The sequence below is a fragment of the Heterodontus francisci genome, chromosome 4 (genome assembly GCF_036365525.1).
Source record: "Heterodontus francisci isolate sHetFra1 chromosome 4, sHetFra1.hap1, whole genome shotgun sequence".
NCBI classification, from domain to species: domain Eukaryota; kingdom Metazoa; phylum Chordata; class Chondrichthyes; order Heterodontiformes; family Heterodontidae; genus Heterodontus; species Heterodontus francisci.
Window position 1 is genome coordinate 6,278,076 of NC_090374.1, and position 15,110 is coordinate 6,293,185.

At 43.8% G+C, this 15,110-nt stretch overlaps 1 protein-coding gene across 2 annotated transcripts in view; it reads right to left on the minus strand.

Annotated features, from left to right (window-relative positions):
• Nucleotides 1–297: 297 nt before the first annotated feature.
• LOC137368875 (calcyphosin-like protein) overlaps nt 298–15,110 on the minus strand; it is a 54,719-nt gene continuing 39,906 nt past the window's right edge. The window contains exon 5 of one of the 2 annotated variants that reach the window (XM_068029105.1): nt 298–796. In XM_068029105.1, coding sequence (XP_067885206.1) covers nt 776–796 — 21 coding nt within the window. In that variant the 3' untranslated portion in view covers nt 298–775. Of the gene's footprint in view, nt 797–14,783; nt 15,022–15,110 lie in introns of those variants that run through there. The other variant, XM_068029104.1, reaches the window with a different exon arrangement.

Below are 15,110 nucleotides of genomic sequence, written 5' to 3' on the forward strand. Positions count from 1 at the left end.
GGCAGATGGGATTTAATACTAACGAGTGTGAGATGATGCATTTTGGCAGAAGGAATAGGGACAACTTATGACACAGTTCTAAAGAGTGTGCAGGAACAGAGGGACCTGGAAATTGTTATGGCCAGGTGAATGATGGCGTGGTTGGTTTCCACTGTTCACCTCCCAACTGAACACAGTGTTTTTGTTTAAATTAATGTTTCACCCCTGTGTTTTGTATGCCAAATAAACAGACAGCAAAAGGTTTTCTTGAAGATTGAAACAGAAGATTAAATATTTACTAAACAATATTCATCACTTGAAATGTTTGCAACACCACCCACACACACATTCACTCTCTCAGGCACACACAAGAGCAGATAAAAGGTAAAGGGTAAGAGGTGTTAAGAGCTCAAGGCGTAAAAATCTGTTGTTTCAGAAAAACTTGTGGGATCCTCTCGGAAGGTGAGTTTTAAAGTTTCAGGCCTGTTTGCTGGTTGTCTTGTATTTGTTGAGTTGCTGAAGACTTCTAGTGGTTCATTTCAGTGTGAAGATGGTGCTGATGTTCTTAGTTCAGTTTTCATAGGTTGAGGTGTTGTTCCAAAGGCACTCTGTTTTCTGCTGTAGTTGACTTTCAACTTGTCTCAGCAGGGTTCAAATGTTAGCTGGAACTGGTCTCTCTATATCTCTCACAGTGTGCTGAAATTCAAGATAGCCTTCGATGTTGATCATGTGCTTAGAGAGAGACTGAATATTAATGATTTGATGGCTGAGCTGGAAAGACTCCTTTGTTGTTCTGTCACGAATAGATGAGAACCCCCTGTAAATTGTGTTTTGAGTATTAATGTCAACCGCCATTTTTTGCACATCATATTTAAGTTTTTACTTCTATGTTCTGATTGTCAAAATGGAGGTGAGAGGTCAGGTGGAACAGCAACTTGAAAAGGGTCTAGTTTTAGAACCCATGAAACCCCTATTGAACCTGCCTGGACTTGTAACTGTAACAGTTTGAGAGTAAGCCTGCCTTCATTTCCACAGTTGCCTTTGGGTCAGATTAGCCACAGCTGCCTGAAGCTACACACCTCTCTATAAGGCACAGCCTGCAAGAAGCCAGACAGTTAAGAAAGATACAGACTGCAAACAGCAAACAAAATTAAAGACACAATCTGCAAAAACAGCAAGAAAACCTGCTTTCTGCTCACTTCCTCTCCATCTAAGAAAAAGGTGACTTCAGCCAAATCAAGCTACCTCCATTTACCTTTGAGAGTGAAAAGAAGAAGAAATTTGTAAAGGGAGATATTTCCAACAGCTCCTCCACCAATTCAGCATTTACGGTCAGTGATTTACAATTTTTGACTATTGAAACGGACATTAGTTTTAACTGAAATTCGTATTAGTTTATTTTATTTTATTTAGAGATACAGCACTGAAACAGGCCCTTCGGCCCACCGAGTCTGTGCCGATCAACAATCACCCATTTATACTAATCCTACAGTAATCCCATATTCCCTATCACCTACCTATACTAGGGGCAATTTACAACAGCCAACTTACCTATCATCTGCAAGGCTTTTGGATGTGGGAGGAAACCGGAGCACCCGACGAAAACCCACGTAGACACAGGGAGAACTTGCAAACTCCGCAGTGGCAGTACCCAGAATCAAACCCGGGTCCCTGGAGCTGTGAGGCTGCAGTGCCAACCACTGCACCACTGTTCTATTCAGTAAATGCCTTTGCCTTTTTATGCCTTTCAACCTTTCCTTGTATGTTTGTAAGCATGCGTGTCAAAGTTAAACCATTTCCTGAGTTTAAGAGTGTGTACATAAACCCTAATTCTTTGTTTTAAATCTAACAACCGTTTTGTTATTGCAATCAATTATTATCAGGGTTTAAGGGAGGGAAAGAAATTCAATCACTAAGCTCTTTACGGACAGATGGTTGGAAAACAGGGAAATTTGTTCAGAAAAAAAAATTAACTACCTGTTCATAACAGTTCAAAATGATTAACTTTAATGGTAGACTCATTAAATGTTAGTTTTGTCATGTGACTTTAGGCTTCAGTTCCTAATGGACTGTTCTGATGAAGGGTCACTGACCTGAAACATTAACTTTGCTTCTCTCTCCACAGATGCTGCCAGACCTGTTGTGTATTTCCAGCGTTTCTTGTTTTTATTCCAGCATCTGCCGTATTTTGCTTTTATTACAATAGCTTTTGATGGCCCCATGTTGATAATATGAGGGCTGTTCACACTCTCTGGTGGTAAAGTGAAAGAGGAGATGTAGAGTCTGGGAGTGTCTTTGTTTTAGCTTGTTTTGTATACAGCTCACATCCATGTGTAATAAGCTGTTTTATTTCCATGTAGACAGGATTAATTGGTTTTCTTGCTGGTAGACATGGATGTGTATTTTAGTGCAGGAGCTGGTATTTGTCATGTGACTATGTCCTCCATCTTATTGAAAGCAAATGTACCAGCCGTTTAAAATAGTTTAAATTTTTTAACTGTTCAGTTTATTTTTTGTATTTTCATCGCTGCACTTCTTGTGACTGTGACAGAGCGCATGTGCATTGATCTTTGAAGGTGGCAGGACATGTTGGGAGAGTGATCAGTAAAGCATATGGGATCTTGGGATTCATAAATAGAGGCATTGAGTACAAAAGCAGGGAAGTTATGCTGAACCTTTCTTAAGTTCTCGTTAGGCCCCAACTGGAGTATTGCGTCCAGTTCTGTTCACCACACTTTAGGAAGGAAGTGAGGGTGCACAGGAGATTTACCAGAATGGTTCCAGGGATGGAGGATTTTAGTTACAAGGTTAAGTTGGAAAAGCTGGAGTTGTTGTCCTTAGAATAAAGCAGGTTGAGGGGAGATTTGATAGAGGTGTACAAGATATGACAGGCTTAGATAAATTAGTCAAGGAAAAACTGTTTCCGTTAACTAATGGTACAAAGGCTAGGGGACTCAGATTGAATGCTTTGGGTGAGAGATGCAGGGGGAATATGAGGAACAACTTTTTTACACAGTGGGTGGTAATGACCTGGAACTCGCTGTCCACAAAGGGTGGTAAAAGCCGAGACAATCATGACTTCAAGAGGAATTTGGATAGTTACTTGAGAGAAATAGACTTGCAGGGCTATGAGGATCGAGCGAAGGAGTGGGACTGATTGAATAGCTCTGTAGAGAGCCAGCATGGTCTCAATGGGCCGAATGGATGCCTTCTGTGCTGTAAATGACTCTAAGAAGTGAGTGAACCAGCGAAACAAGCTATAATAATCAAGGGCCTGCAACAGACCAACGCATCAGGATTATTAGCTGAGGATCAGAAGGACCCGGGAAAGCAATGGATATTCCTGGAGCTGCAACTCAAGGTAAAGGTCAATTTCCGAGTACATAGACTTGAGCTTATGACCTACCAGCAAAGGCAAGATGAGTCCATTGACCATTTTGTTGCGAGGTGCCAAGATAAAACTCAAGAACAAGAACAAAGAAGAACAAAGAACAAAGAACATTACAGCACAGGAACAGGCCCTTCGGCCCTCCAAACCTGCGCCGATCCAGATCCTCTATCTAAACCTGTAGCCTATTTTCTAAGGGTCTGTATCTCTTTGCTTCCTGCCCATTCATGTATCTGTCTAGATACATCTTAAAAGACGCTATCGTGCCCGCGTCTACCACCTCCGCTGGCAACGCGTTCCAGGCACCCACCACCCTCTGCGTAAAGAACTTTCCATGCATATCCCCCCTAAACTTTGCCCCTCTCACGTTGAACTCGTGACCCCTAGTAATTGAATCCCCCACTCTGGGAAAAAGCTTCTTGCTATCCACCCTGTCTATACCTCTCATGATTTTGTACACCTCAATCAGGTCCCCCCCTCAACCTCCGTCTTTCTAATGAAAATAATCCTAATCTACTCAACCTCTCTTCATAGCTAGCGCCCTCCATACCAGGCAACATCCTGGTGAACCTCCTCTGCACCCTCTCCAAAGCATCTACATCCTTTTGATAATGTGGCGACCAGAACTGCACGCAGTATTCCAAAGGTGGCCGAACCAAAGTCTTATACAACTGTAACATGACCTGCCAACTCTTGTACTCAATACCCCGTCCGATGAAGGAAAGCATGCCGTATGCCTTCTTGACCACTCTATTGACCTGCGTTGCCATGATCAGGGAACAATGGACCTGAACACCCAAATCTCTCTGTACATCAATTTTCCCCAGGACTTTTCCATTTACTGTATAGTTCACTCTTGAATTGGATCTTCCAAAATGCATCACCTCGCATTTGCCCTGATTGAACTCCATCTGCCATTTCTCTGCCCAACTCTCCAATCTATCTATATTCTGCTGTATTCTCTGACAGTCCCCTTCACTATCTGCTACTCCACCAATCTTAGTGTTGTCTGCAAACTTGCTAATCAGACCACCTATACTTTCCTCCAAATCATTTATGTATATCACAAACAACAGTGGTCCCAGCACGGATCCCTGTGGAACACCACTGGTCACACGTCTCCATTTTGAGAAACTCCCTTCTACGACTACTCTCTGTCTCCTGTTGCTCAGCCAGTTCTTTATCCATCTAGCTAGTACACCCTGGACCCCAGGCGACTTCACTTTCTCCATCAGCCTACCACGGGGAACCTTATCAAACGCCTTACTGAAGTCCATGTATATGACATCTATAGCCCTTCCCTCATCGATCAACTTTGTCACTTCCTCAAAGAATTCTATTAAGTTGGTAAGACATGACCTTCCCTGCACAAAACCATGTTGCCTATCACTGATAAGCCCATTTTCTTCCAAATGGGAATAGATCCTATCCCTCAGTATCTTCTCCAGCAGCTTCCCTACCACTGACGTCAGGCTCACCGGTCTATAATTACCTGGATTATCCCTGCTACCCTTCTTAAACAAGGGGACAACATTAGCAATTCTCCAGTCCTCCGCGACCTCACCCGTGATTAAGGATGCTGCAAAGATATCTGTTAAGGCCCCAGCTATTTCCTCTCTCGCTTCCCTCAGTAACCTGGGACAGATCCCATCCGGACCTGAGGACTTGTCCATCTTAATGCCTTTTAGAATACCCAACACTTCCTCCCTCCTTATGCCGACTTGACCTAGAGTAATCAAACATCTGTTCCTAACCTCAACATCCGTCATGTCCCTCTCCTCGGTGAATACCGATGCAAAGTATTCGTTTAGAATCTCACCCATTTCCTCTGACTCCACGCATAATTTTCCTCCTTTGTCCTTGAGTGGGCCAATCCTTTCTCTAGTTACCCTCTTGCTCCTTATATATGAATAAAAGGCTTTGGGATTTTCCTTAACCCTGTTTGCTAAAGATATTTCATGACCCCTTTTAGCCCTCTTAATTCCTCGTTTCAGATTGGTCCTACATTCCCGATATTCTTCCAAAGCTTTGTCTTTCTTCAGCTGCCTAGACCTTATGTATGCTTCCTTTTTCCTCTTAGCTAGTTTCACAATTTCACCTGTCATCCATGGTTCCCTAATCTTGCCATTTCTATCCCTCATTTTCACAGGAACATGTCTCTCCTGCACGCTAATCAACCTCTCTTTAAAAGCCTCCCACATATCAAATGTGGATTTATCTTCAAACAGCTGCTCCCAATCTACATTCCCCAGCTCCTGCCGAATTTTGGTATAGTTGGCCTTCCCCCAATTTAGCGCTCTTCCTTTGGGACCACTCTCGTCTTTGTCCATGAGTATTCTAAAACTTACGGAATTGTGATCACTATTCCCAAAGTAGTCCCCTACTGAAACTTCAAGCACCTGGCCGGGCTCATTCCCCAACACCAGGTCCAGTATGGCCCCTTCCCGAGTTGGACTATTTACATACTGCTCTGGAAAACCCTCCTGAATGCTCCTTACAAATTCAGCTCCATCTAGACCTCTAACACTAAGTGAATCCCAGTCAGTGCAGGAGACCCTTGAGTCTATCTTGCTTGTTAATCGGTTTTCCATTTTGGATACTGGTGAGAGCGATGGTTCCTTGGGGGAGTGCAGCCAGAGCAAAGTCCATGGCACCACGGGTGGCTCAGCTGCAAAGGAAGAGAGGAAGAAGAGTGGAACAGCAATATTGATAGGGGATTCGATAGTCAGTGAATCAGACAGGCATTTCTGCGGCAGTAAACGTGACTCTCGCATGGTATGTTGCCTCCCTGGTGCCAGGGTCGAGGATGTCATGGAGCGGCTGCAGGACATCCTTCTGGGGGAGGGTGAACAGCCAGAGGTCATGGCCCACATTGGTACCAATGACATAGAGGGATGACGTCCTGAAAGCAGATTTTAGGGAGTTAGGAAGGATATTAAAAAGCAGAAAGGATCTCCAAAGCAGTAATCTCAGGATTACTCCCAATGCCACGTGCTAGTGAGCAGAGGAATAGGAGGATTGATCGATTGAACACATGCCTGGAGAATTGGTGCAGAAGGGAGGGCATCAGATTTCTGAGGCATTGATACTGGTTCTGGGGCAGGTGAGACCTGTACAAGATAGATGGGCTACACCTTAACAGGACCTCACAAGGAGATTTGCTAATGCTGTTGGGGAGGTTTTAAACTAGCTTGTCAGGGGCATGGGAACCTGAGGGGTAGCTCAATTTGGAAGGAAGTAAAACTGATAACAGGAGGTAGAAAAGTAGCAAGTGACATTAGAAGGCAGGCGAAACAAAGGTGAGCATCAACTAGGCTTAGAATGCAGAATGTCAAGAAGACAAGGTTAAGGGCACCCTACCTGAATGCACGCAGCATTTGCAACAAGGTAGATGATTTAAGGCCCAAATAGAGGTAAATGGGTATGATCTAATTGCCATAACAGAAACGTGGCTACAGGGGGACCAAGACTGGGAACTGAATATTCAAGGATATTCAAGATTTAGGAAGGACAGGCAAAAAGGAAAAGGAGGTGGTGTTGCGCTGATAATAAGGGATGGGATCAATACATTAGTAAGGGAGGATCTCAGAATGGAAGAACAAAATGTGGAATCTGTTTGGGTGGAGCTAAGAAACAGCAAGGGGCAGCAAACATTGGTAGGAATTGTTTATAGGCCACCAAACAGTAGTGGTAGTGTGGGGCATGGTATTAATCAGGCAATTAAAGAAGCATGTAGCCTGGGTAATACAGTAATTATGGGTGATTCAATCTGCATATAGACTGGGTAAACCTAATCAGCACGAATGTTGTGGAGGACGAGTTTCTGGAATGTGTGAGGGATGGTTTTCTAGAGCAGTATGTTGAGGAGCCGACTAGAGAACAGGCTATTTTAGATCTAATATTATGTAATGAGAAAGGGCTAATTAATAATCTTGTTGTAAAAGAACCTTTAGGGATGGGTAGCCAAAATATGATAGAATTTTCCATTGTGTTTGAAAGTGAGGTAGTTCAATCAGGGTGTTAAATTTGAACAAAGGAAATTAGCATTTGGCTATTACAGGCAGAGTCAGGAGAATTTATAATGGGAATAGAGAAATGGCAGAGAAGCTAAGGAGGGCGGCACAGTGGCGCAGTGGTTAGCACCGCAGCCTCACAGCTCCAGGGACCCGGGTTCAATTCCGGGTACTGCCTGTGTGGAGTTTGCAAGTTCTCCCTGTGTCTGCGTGGGTTTTCTCCGGGTGCTCCGGTTTCCTCCCACAAGCCAAAAGACTTGCAGGTTGATAGGTAAATTGGCCATTATAAATTGTCACTAGTATAGGTAGGTGGTAGGGAAATATAGGGACAGGTGGGGATGTTTGGTAGGAATATGGGATTAATGTAGGATTAGTATAAATGGGTGGTTGATGTTCGGCACAGACTCGGTGGGCCGAAGGGCCTGTTTCAGTGCTGTATCTCTAATCTAATCTAAATTATGAGCGCCAAATTCATTGAGGTAGATTGGGAAAATACATTTAAAAGTATGACAGTACATAGGCAATGGATAGTCTTTAAAGAAGTATTACATAATTTACAGCAAATATACAATCCTTCAATGCACAAAACCCCCCAAAGTAAAGGCAGTCAACCGTGGATAACAAAGAAGTTAAAGATTGTATAAGATTGAAAGAAAAGGCCTACAAAGTTGCCAGAAGTAGTAAACAACCTGAGGATTGGGAGGATTTTCGAATACAGCAAAGGAGGATGAAGAAACTGATAAAGAAAGGGAGAATAGAATATGAATATAAGCTAGCAAAAAATATAAAAACGGCCTGTAAAAGCTTCTATAGGTATGTAAAAAGAAAATGTTTGACTAAGACAAATGTGGGTCCATTACAGGAAAAGTCAGGAGAATTTATAATGGGGAATAGAGAAATGGTAGAAAAGCTGAATGATTACTTTGCAGCTGTCTTCACTGAGGAAGATACAAGAAATCTCCAGGATTAGAGATCTAAGGGATTAGAGAGCATGAGGAATTGAAGGAAATTAGTATTAGTAAGAAGTATTGGTGAAATTAATGGGGCTGAATGTTGATAAGTCCCCGGGACCTGATATTCTACATCCCAGAGCGTTGAAAGAGGTAGCTATAGAGATAGTGGATGCATTGGTGATCATCTTCCAAAATTCTATAGATTCTGGAATGGTTCCTGCAGATTAGAAGGTCACAAATGTCATACCATTTATGAAGGGAGGGAGAGAGAAAACAGGGAATTACAGACCTGTTAGCCTTATATCAGTCGTTTTGAAAATGCTAGAATCTATTCTAAAGGATGTGATAAGTGGACACTTGGATAATAATGATCTGATTGGGTATAGTCAACATGGATTTATGAATGGGAAATCATGTTTGATGAACCTGTTGGAGTTTTTTGAGGATGTTACTAACAGAATTGACAAAGGGGAGTCGGTGGATGTGGTATACTTGGATTTTCAGAAGGCTTTTGATAAAGTCCCCCACAGGAGGTTGGTTAGCAAAATTAAAGCACATGGGATAGGAGGTAATATACTGGCGTGGATTAAGGATTGGTTAACAGACAGAAAGCAGAGGGTAGGAATAAACGTGTCATTCTCGCGTTTTCAGGTTGTGACTAGTGGGGTACTGCACGGATCAGTGCTTGGGCCCCAGATGTTCACATATGTATCAATGATTTGGATGTGGGGACCAAATGTAGTATTTCCAAGTTCGCAGATGACACAAAACTAGGTGGGAAAGTATGTTGTGAGGAAACTGCAAAGTGGCTTCAAGGGGATTTGGACAGACTTAGTGAGTGGGCAAGAACGTGGCAGATGGAATATAATGTGGAAAAATGTGAGGTTATCCACTTTGGTAGGAGGAATAGATGTGCAGAGTATTTCTTAAATGCTAAGAGTTTAGAAAGTGTAAATGTACAAAGGGACCTGTGTGTCCTTGTCAATAAGTCACTGAAAGCTGACATGCAGGTGCAGCAAGCAATTAAGAAGGCTAATGGTATGTTCACCTTTATTGCAAGAGGATTTGAGTACAGGAGTAGTGAAGTCTTGTTTCAATTGTACAGAACCTTGCTTAGACAGCACCTGGAGTACTGTGTGCAGTTTTGGTCTCCTTACCTTGCCATAGAGGAAGTGCAATGAAGGTTCACCAGACTTGTTCCCGGGATGGCTGGACTATCCTATGAAGAGAGATTGGGGTAACTGTGCCAATTTTCTCTAGCGTTTCGAAGAATGAGAGGTGATCTCATTGAAACCTACAAAATACTTAAAGGGATAGACAGGGTAGATGCAGGTAAGATGTTTCCCCTGGTTGGGAGTCTAGAATCAGGGAATGCAGTTTCAAAATAAGGGAGAAGCCACTTAGGACAGAGATGAGGAGAAATGTCTTTACTCAGAGGGTTGTGAATCTTTGGAATTCTCTACCCCAGAGGGTGGTGGAAGCTCAGTCATTGAGTATGTTTAAAGCAGAGATTGACAGATTTCTAAATACCAATGACATAAAGGGATATGAGGATGGTGTGAGAAAAAGGCATTGAAGTGGGTGATCGGCCATCATCGTATTGAATGCGGAGCAAGCTTGATGGGCTTGATACTCCTGCTCCTGTGTTCCTATATGCGAACAGCCCAGATCACACGGGATCCAGATTTTCAGACAGAACCGATGTCAACTTAGAGAGATGTACGACAACATTACATGTGAACACCCTGTGGCATTGTGGACCCATTCAAAGACAAAGTGCGAAGATGAATGTACAAAGGCTACGAGCAGAGAGGAAGAACATGCTGACCAGAGTTCTGAGTTACTGGAGTCTCAGAGGAGTCATCAAGATGAGCTCAGCTCTGGGAAGAGGTTTACAATAACCAGATCAGGATGAATAAGCAAACCCCCCACTACGTTTTAGAGAGTGTTAAACATATATATAAAATAAAAACCCACATATTCTTTGAATATTGCTTGTAGTCCTGTGAATCTTACAATAGTTCACATATCAAAGAAACAGGTAATATTACGGAGGGAATTTGATAGAGGTATTCATAATCATGAGGGGTCTGGACAGAGTAGATAGGGAGAAACTGTTCCCATTGGCTGAAGGATCCAGAACCAGAGGACACCAATTTAAGGTAATTGGCAAAAGAACCAGAGGTGACATGAGGAAAAGCTTTTTTACGCAGCGAGTGGTTAGGATCTGGATTGCTCTGCCTGAGACTGTGGTGGAGGCAGATTCAATCGAGGCCTTCAAAAGAATTTGCAGGGCTATGGGAAACAGGCTGGGGAATGGAACGAGGTGAGTTGCTCTTGTAGAGAGCCGGCACAGACATGATGGGCTGAATAGCCTCCTTCAGTTGTGTAACCATTCTATCATACATATATGCATTGTAAACCTGTCTTTGTCTTCCATGTAGTCCTTCTTAACCTGTTCCTCTCCATTATGGTACTAAACCCTTCTCTGGTACTATCCAACACTCTCACATTATGCAATTTATTCCTCTTTTCTACTTCTGTATGCTGGTGCCCATTCCCTTGCCAATTTGGTTTAAATCCTACCCAACCACACTAGTGAACCTCCCCGTGAGGATATTAGTCCCAGTCCTGTTGAGGTGCGTCCTGTCCCTTTTGAATAGGTACCTTCTGCCCCAGAACTTGTCCCAATGCCCCAAGAATCTGAAGCTCTCCCTCCTGCACCATGCTTCAAGCCATGCATTGATCCTTCCTATATTCTTATTTCTACTCTTGTTAGCGTGTGGCATTGGGATTAATCCAGAGATTACAACCTTTGAGGTCCTACTTTTTAACTTCTTCCCTAGCTCCTGAAAATCTAACAGTAGGACTTCAATACCTGCCCTTGCTATGTGTTGGTACCAATGTGTATCACAACTTCTGGCTCACTCCCTTCCCCCTGCAGAATATTCTGCACCCTCTCTGTGATGTCCTTTACCGTGGCACCAGGGAGGCAACACACCATGCGGGACTCACAATGACGGTTACAGAAATGCCTGTCTGACCCACTGACTATGGATAACTGTATTCTATAATTTGGCCTAACCATCAGCCTCAAGAAAACGAACATCATGGGGCAGGATGTCAGAAATGCTCCATCCATCAATATTGGCGACCACGCTCTGGAAGTGGTTCAAGAGTTCACCTACCTAGGCTCAACTATCACCAGTAACCTGTCTCTAGATGCAGAAATCAACAAGCGCATGGGTAAGGCTTCCACTGCTATGTTCAGACTGGCCAAGAGAGTGTGGGAAAATGGCGCACTGACACGGAACACAAAAGTCCGAGTGTATCAGGCCTGTGTCCTCAGTACCTTGCTCTACGGCAGCGAGGCCTGGACAACGTATGCCAGCCAAGAGCGACGTCTCAATTCATTCCATCTTCGCTGCCTTCGGAGAATACTTGGCATCAGGTGGCAGGACTATATCTCCAACACAGAAGTCCTTGAAGCGGCCAACATCCCCAGCTTATACACACTACTGAGTCAGCGGCGCTTGAGATGGCTTGGCCATGTGAGCCGCATGGAAGATGGCAGGATCCCCAAAGACACATTGTACAGCGAGCTCGCCACTGGTATCAGACCCACCGGCCGTCCATGTCTCCGTTATAAAGACGTCTGCAAACGCGACATGAAATCGTGTGACATTGATCACAAGTCGTGGGAGTCAGTTGCCAGCATTCGCCAGAGCTGGCGGGCAGCCATAAAGACAGGGCTAAATTGTGGCGAGTCGAAGAGACTTAGTAGTTGGCAGGAAAAAAGACAGAGGCGCAAGGGGAGAGCCAACTGTGCAACAGCCCCAACAAACAAATTTCTCTGCAGCACCTGTGGAAGAGCCTGTCACTCCAGAATTGGCCTTTATAGCCACTCCAGGCGCTGCTTCACAAACCACTGACCACCTCCAGGCGCGTATCCATTGTCTCTCGAGATAAGGAGGCCCAAAAGAATTCTATTTTTTGCTGCTCCCTCCTGTACAGTCCCTTGCTCATTGATGCCATGGTCTGGATTGCACTCCTTCAAGGTGTTGTCACTCCCAGCATTTTCCAAAGCTGAGTAACTGTTGAGAGTGGCACACACCCCGTAGACCCCTGTACCTCCTGCCTCTTCCTACTCTTCTAGATGGCTACCCATCTACTATCCTGAACTCTCACTGCCTGTGGATTGACCACCTCCTGGAAAGTATGGTCAAGGAAAGTCTCCTGCTCCCTGATGCTCTGCAGTGACTCCAGCTGCCCCTCAAACTCAGAAATCCTGAGCTCAAGCTGAAGCAGCTGGAGACACTTCCTGCACACATGGTCACCCAAGACACGTGAAGTGTCCTGGAGTTCCCAAATGCACAGGAATTGCAAGCAACAGGTCACAGTGCCCATCCTGATCTAAAAAATAATCTCTATTCCCTCTTTTATAATCTAGCTAGTGGCTTGTTGTAACCATTAATTTAATTAATGCATCTAGACCTGTTCTGTGTTAATAATTACTGTTATACTTATCTAGATTAAAATTTTTAATTTCCCAGCTCAAAATTTGAACGAATGCCCTTGTTTTGCGAGGAAAAGAGGAATACTCATCAACTAAATCACTTACCTGCTTTTCTGTGATATCACACTTTGATTTTTTTTCAGCAAGCCAGTTTGCTCTGAACCCCCGAGCTCTTTTATCCCTGCCGCTTGTCCCGCTATGCTGTCTGTCGCTGCTTTCTTATCCCTGCTGCTGGTCTCACTGTGCTCTCACTCTCTGTCGCTGCTTTCTTATCCCTGCTGCTGGTCTCACTGTGCTCTCGCTCTCTGCCACTGCTTTCTTATCCCTGCCACCTGTCTCGTTGGGTAATAGTTTACGAGGACGGAGGGGTCATGATTTGTTATTTGTTTGAGAAGTGGGGGTGACGACAGCAGATTTGGAGAGGGGGAAAGTACCTGAGGAAATAGACCCATTACCAATATCAGCTAACATGAGAGCCAGGAACAGAAGTTGGGTGATCAGCGGTTTAGCTGGATTAGTGTCAAGAGAGCAGGAGGTTTGTGTCATGAGCAATCTGAGCTTGGAGACGGCATGAGGGGAGATAGGAGAGAAACTAGAGAAACATGCTAGTTCAAAGCAAGAGCAGGGGGACCCTTGGAGGATGTTTGAAGCTAAGTGACAAGTCCATGAGCTCCTCGCACTTGTTGGAGGTGAGGAGACAAGGGAGAGGGGTTTAAGAAGATGGTTTGAAGATGGTTAGAGAACAGAAGGCGATGGGTTTTAATCTCTGCATTCCAGGCTTGCTACGTACTGGCTAAGAACGTTCTCCTGAATGTATTTTAAGAATTCTGCGTCTTCTATACACTTTACACTGATTTTATCCCAGCAGAGTATTTGAAATCTCCTACTATTACTGCCTTATTGTTTCTGCCTCTGCAATTGCCTACGTATTTGCTTTTCGATCTCCCTCTGATTGTTTGGGGGTCTAAAGTATACTCCCGGCAGTATGATTGCCCCTTTTTGGTGCCTCAGTTCAACCCATATGGCCTTATTTAATGCTCCTTCCGACATATCCAAGATCCTCCTCACGACTGTGATTGTTTAATCAATATTGCAACACCTCCCCCCACTCCTTTTATTATCCTCCTCTCTATCCTGTCTGAAAACCCTGCAACCAGGAATGTTGAGTTGCCTTTGCTGCCTATCTTTAATCCACAACTTCGCTACTTTTCAATTCTACCTTTCTAAAATGAACACCTGTTTGCTTTTTTATGTTATTAACCTGTGTTGCTACATTTAGTGATTTGTGCAGATCCCTTTGCTCCTCTATCCCACTTAAATTATTTATTTATTTAGAGATACAGCACTGAAACAGTCCCTTCGGCCTACTGAGTCTGTGCCGAACAACAACCACCCATTTATACTAATCCTACATGAACCCCATATTCTCTACCACATCCCCACCATTCTCCTACCACCTACCTACACTAGGGACAATTCATAATGGCCAATTTACCTATCAACCTGCAAGTCTTTGGCTGTGGGAGGAAACCGGAGCACCCAGCGGAAACCCACACAGACACAGGGAGAACTTGCAAACTCCACACAGGCAGTACCCAGAACTGAACCCAGGTCATTGGAGCTGTGAGGCTGCGGTGCTAACCACTGTGCCACCCTTAAGACTCGTATTTTCCAAGCAGCATGTGGTCTCCTTATTTTTCCCACCTGGACTTGTTCACATTTTTCTATATTGAAGTTTATTTGCCGATTACACTCCCTTTCTGTAAGTTTATTAATGTATTCCTGTGTTTTGTTGCAGTCCTCCTCTGTATTAACTATATCCGCAATTTGGCATTCTCCAGAAATTTTGAAATTGTATTTCCGATTCCAAATTGTTTATGTGAATGGTGAACAAGTTATCCTTGCACTGAGTCCTGAAGAAAACCACTTCCTACCTTTTTCCAATCTGAGTAACTACATTCAACCTCATACTTTGTCTTCTATTTGTAGACAGCTTGCTATCCATTGTGCTCCTTGCTCTCGAACTCCACATGTTCTGATCTCAATCATGAGTCTACCACGCAGCACCTTACCGAAGGGTTTTTCAGAAATCCAAATATATTACGTCCACTAAATTAGCCTCATCTGCCCTTTCTGTTACTTAAGTTCCTTGAAGTGGAAAAATTCACAGGGCTATGGAGAAAGAGTAAGGAAATGGGATTAATTGGTTAGCTTCTTCAAAGAGCCAGCACAGACACAATGGACTGAATTGCTTCCTTCCG